The sequence below is a fragment of the Lipotes vexillifer genome, unplaced genomic scaffold, assembly GCF_000442215.2.
Source record: "Lipotes vexillifer unplaced genomic scaffold, Lipotes_vexillifer_v1.1 scaffold1126, whole genome shotgun sequence".
NCBI lineage: Eukaryota > Metazoa > Chordata > Mammalia > Artiodactyla > Lipotidae > Lipotes > Lipotes vexillifer.
This window is the reverse complement of record NW_006781401.1, coordinates 186566-191935: the sequence shown is the minus strand read 5'-3', so window position 1 is coordinate 191935 and position 5370 is coordinate 186566. Positions and strand designations below refer to the sequence as shown.

Below are 5370 nucleotides of genomic sequence, written 5' to 3'. Positions count from 1 at the left end.
CATCCCTGCCATTGCCACACGGACAGATTTGCCCCATCTTTCAGATCTGAGCTCCAGTGTCACCTCTCCCAGCTCTCTGTCACCCTCTTCAGCTAGGAGCCATCTCTCCCTCCTTCAAGCTTCTTTTAGGAAACAGTTCTTTTCTGTGTGGCACGTGACATTTTAATGCGGCCATTTTGGCACCTGGGACATTTTGACTTGGATATTTTGATGGAGCCTTAAAAAACAAAACTTTAAAAATTCTTTTTATACATTCACTTATGAAATGTTAGTTGAGCTCCTGTTCTGTGCCACATCTGCTCCCAGGTGCTGTGGTGTTTGCTTTTATGCTAGTGGAGGGGAAGACAGTAAACAAATGGTCATATAATGAATCCATGATCATAGATGGTGACGGGGGCTGTGAACAGGAAGAACAGAAATTTACAAACTGAAAGAGTAGGCTGGACCTGGTCTAGCCTGGATAATCCGAAAGCGCCTCTGAGGAAATGACCCTTGGGCTGGAATGGAAAGGGGAGTCGATGTTAACAGAGGGTGGATGAGCAAAGGGAACAGTGTGTGCAAAGACTGAGACAAGAGTGACCTTGATGTCTTCAGGGACCGGAAGAAACTGCAGCCTCACGAACGACATGGACAGTGACCCAAGAGGACGTTAGAGAAACTGACAGAGACCAGACCCCATGAGGTTTTAGAGGCTGAAATGGGTGTTTCGTTTTTGTCCAAGTTGCGATGGGTGCCACCGTAGAACCTTGAAGCAGGATAGAGACGTAATCTGACTTACGTTCCACAAGGGGCACTCTGCCTGTGGCCTAATAGATTGGAGTGGGAGTACCCTCTACTCCATCACAGGAGGCCGTCACAGAGGTCCAGGTGAGACAGTGAGTGAGACAGTGCACTGACGGTGGAGATGGAGTGGTTGGATTTGGACTCCATTTTAGACGTAGAAATGATAGGTTTTGAAGATAGATTGGAAGTTAGGGAAAGTGACAGAAGCACAGCAAGGCTTACTCCCTGTTTTGGCCACCAAGGCATAGATCAACAGATGTTCTCATCTTGTTCTGCACTCTGACCCCCTAGGGGGAGTCTCAGGGGTGAGGTGAGAGATGGGGGTGCTTAGGGATAAATCAAGGGGTGTCTATAACAGGCATACCTTGTGGTAATGAGTCAACTTCATACTATGATAATGCTATTACTAGTGTTTCAAATTAGGTGCTTTGTATTAGAGGTATTTGTGTCTGTGATTTATTTCGCCTGTTAGAGGGTGAATTTAAGACCAGGATCTTATTTATTGTTGCAATTAATGTCCTAACATCTTAAAGTCATGTCCTGGTGTTGTATCTTATACACAGTGAGTTCTGAGTGCTTGTTTAGAGAAAGAAAATATTGAATTATATTCCACACAGACTGGGGTAAGTGCAATAGGAAACGTAGAGTGACCACTCAAGACCTGTCAGTCTAATGTAGTTTCTCACTTTAAAAATTTCTCAATGAGTATGGATGGCTGGGGAAGTGAAGGGCTATGCAGTACATTTTTCTGACTAAATATGTGACAAATGTGAAGTGCATTAGAGGATGTCCCCAGTGTTCTGAAAACCAGACATCTCAGGTTTATGCTCTAGTAGCAAGAATAGCTGACTGGCCAGAACAGGCCATTCTCTAGGAAACAGGGAGCTCACCTACATGCTGGAGAGCTTTTAGACCGGAGCCGGGAGTAGAGAGTCTCTACAGTTACAGCATTTGGATGGTAAAAATGGGGTGGCCTCCTTTTCAGTGTTTTAAGCAAGGAAGTAGGCACATCCAGCATCTGGAAAGGATTTCCTGAGTTCTCACATGATTTCCCTTTCCAACAGCCGCTGTATGTGTCCCGCTGAGAATCCTGGCTGCAGAGACCAGCCGTTCACCATCTTGTACCGGGATATGGACGTGGTGTCTGGACGCTCTGTTCCTGCTGACATCTTCCAAATGCAAGCAACGACCCGCTACCCTGGGGCTTATTACATTTTCCAGATCAAGTCTGGGAATGAGGGCAGAGAATTCTATATGCGGGTAAGAGGGGGTGCTGAGTGATGGTCACCATCTTCAACAAGGTGTTCTGTTGTCTAGCCTGGAACATGCTTCTAGAAATAGGCCAGAGTGCAGCCAGGAGGGGCAGGTGTAAAGGCAGGAGAGGGAAGCGGATGCGAGTCAGGCTCCGATGTCCTGGCTCCTCTCACTTTCTGTGTGGTCTTGCGAAAGTTGCTTCTCCTCTGTGAGCCTCAGAATCCTCAAATGCAGTGAGAAATCAGGCCAAGATGCAATTGTAGGTCTCTTTCCTCCTGCAATTCTTCTTTTTTTTTTTTTTAACCATTAAAAAAAAAATTGTAGTATAGTTAATTTACAATGTCATGTTAGTTTCAGGTGTACAGCAAAGTGATTCAGTTATATTTGTACAGATATATCGATACCTGTGTCTGTATCTATCTACATATGTATATTCTTCACAATCCTCCTGCAATCCTGTGGGAGGGGAATTCACATATCCATTTTTTCCATCCACTCATTTGACAAATACTCATCAAGTACCTACTATGGCCTTCTAGAAACTAGGAGGACTTCTAGTGAACAGAACAGTCCTGAATCCCTGCCCTCATGGCACATACATGGCAGTGAACTTAAAGGCATTCCTCACAGAAGTGGGCTCTAACCGGCGTTGTCCAACACAGTAGCCGCGTGGCTCTTTAAATTTAAACTAAGGAAAATGAAGAAAAGTTAAAAATTAGGTTCTTCTGTTGCACTAGCCACATTTCAAGGGCTCAGTAGCCACATGTGGCTGCTGTATTAACTCAGATATAGAATAATTCTGTCATCCTAGAAAGTTTGATGGGACAGCACCAGCTTATCCATATCGGGAAAAAAATTTAGAGCACGCATCCTAAAATATATTTGCTTCTTTGTAAATTACACACACCCAATACTGTACCATTTCTATTATGGAGCTTCATCTCCTGCAACCTCTGGGGTGATCACATGTCTTTAGAGCCCCTCTGGCTTAGAGCGATGTTCTTCACATTTCAGTGTGAATTTGGGTACTTGTTGAAAAAATGAATTCCAGAGCGTCCTCTCTAGAGAATCTATTTCAGAAGATGGTGGCTAAGGCCTAGTGTATCAGTTTCCAGTGGCTGCTGTAACAGATTGCCACTAACTTGGTGGCTTAAGACAACAGAAATTTATTCTGGAAGCCAAAAGTCTGAAGTCATTTTCACTGCCCTGAAATCAAGATGTCAGCAGGGCCATGCTCCCTCTGGAGGCTCCAGGGGAGAATCCATTCCTTATCTCTTCCAGTTTCTGGTGACTGCCAGCATTTCTTGGCTCGTGACCACATCACTCCAATCTCTGCATCCCTTGTCACATTGTGACAGAGCCTCCTCCTCTTCTGTGTGTATCAAATCTCCCTCTGTCTCTTAGAATTGACTCGTGACTGGGTTGAGGGCCTATCCAGGTAATCCAGGATAATCTCCCCGTGACCAGATCCTTAACTTCATCATGTCTGCAAAGATCCCTTTTCCTTATAAGATAACATTTACAGGTTCCAGGGATTAAGACCTGATACTTTTGGGGGGGGGGCATGATTCAGCCTAGGAATCTGCATTACTAACGAATACAGTATGTGGTCTTCCAGGGTCCCTGTGGGGCGCTAGACTCAGAAGTTTACACACTTTCATGGGACACAGCCCACTGGCCTGTGAGGGAACCACATATCTGAGATCTTTCCCTGCCCTCTCCCCAGCCCTGGGGCAGAATCTTCCAGTCCTTGCCTCTGGTGCTGGGACTGTCTGAAAACAGAGAGGTCTCAGAAGCAGGATTAAAACAGATTAGAAAAGGCCCCAGGAGCTGGTATCGTGCCTGTTTCCTCACTGATATGCTTTTGGCAAGACCCTAACAGGGCTGGGTCATGTGTGATAACATACCTGCGGACCCAGCCTCTGTAGATCAGTGTAGTGAGGTCAAGGGCTTTGGAAGAAGATAGAATGAGTTGAGGATAGAGGAACTTCTCAAGATGAAAAAGATGAGCTGCGCCTCTGTCAGTCCTTTCTCCAAACCCGTAAGCCATAGCCACCCAGCACAGCCCACCTGCCTGAGCCTCTGGGGGCTTTCCACCCTCTGACGCACCCCCACCCCCCCCACCCCCCCGGAGCATAAGCCTAGCCCACCAGGATTCTCCAATCTGGCCTCTGTCATTTGTACAGACACAGTGGGTCCCAATCACAGGGCACAGAGATGCCCCTCTTGGGGATTTAAAATACCATCACCCACATTACCTGCTTCTGGTTACCCTTCCACCCCCCCCACCCCCCAGCAGAATAGAAGATCTGCAGGAAGTGGCCTTGTCTTGGCAAGATTTCACTCCCAGGTCACCACCTCCTAAAATCCCCTAGACCCAAATGTTCCCTGTGAGGCTGACTTGTAAGAGCTGCACCGCGATGGTGGTGGTGGGGGGAGGGGTGGGGAGAAGACTGCCTTCTTCCACAGGTGGAGTGAACACGTGGGAGGGCCCCCTCCTGGCAGCTTCCTCTAGTGCCTGGATTGTCACAGCGACTAGGGGACCCTTGAAACTCACAAAACTTTGAGCCGTATGTGGTTTGCTCTCTCTCTGAGAACATTGAGAAGGGCCCTAATTCTTTAGTATTTATTCAGATGAGGTTGTCAGGACACGAAGCCGGTGAGGGAACATAGACCTGCCCTGGAAGTGGCTGAAGGAACTTAGGGATGGGGAGGTGGATCCTGGCTGGAAAGATCTCGAAGGCTGCCCCTGGGAAGAGAAAACAGGCTCGGTGCAGGGGCCCTGTGAAGCCACAGGGCATGGGGCCAGGAAGACAGAAATCTGTTGGAGGAAGCAGGGCTTTCCCTTTCCAAGCTGTGCAAAGCTGCAGTGCCCTCCTCAGGAGGCCCCACGGAGTCATTCCAATGTCGGCTCTGGAGACAGGCTGACCTGCCTCGTTTGCATTCTATAACTTACCAACCGTATGACCTTGGGCAGGTTACCTAACTTCTCTGAGCCTCAGTTTCCTTATCTGTAAAGAGGGGATAATGACAGTATCTACTTTAGGATTGGATGAGATCATCTACTTAGCACAGTGCCTGGAGCACAGAACGGCTGTTTTATCAAACCAGCAGGTGGGAACATTCAACAACTTTCTTTTTCTCACTCTGCTGTCTTGAACCTGCACACACCTGGATGAGCTCTCAGGTGGATCCCATCAGATTCACAGGCACTTTCAGTTACTATTGAATTGTCTTTTTTCCCCATATCAGAAGTCCCAGCTGCTTTACGTGGAAACTTCAACTGCCCAGTCTCTCCTTCAGTGTAAAGTTCCACCCCTCCCCCTCCCCCTC

At 47.4% G+C, this 5370-nt stretch overlaps 1 protein-coding gene across 1 annotated transcript in view; it reads left to right on the top strand.

Annotated features, from left to right (window-relative positions):
• Positions 1 to 5370, top strand: part of FBLN5 (fibulin 5) — an 85618-nt gene that overhangs the window by 73926 nt on the left and 6322 nt on the right. Inside the window, exon 10 of the mRNA XM_007454705.1 lies at positions 1848 to 2043. Coding sequence (XP_007454767.1) covers positions 1848 to 2043 — 196 coding nt within the window. The remainder of the gene's footprint in view (positions 1 to 1847; positions 2044 to 5370) is intronic.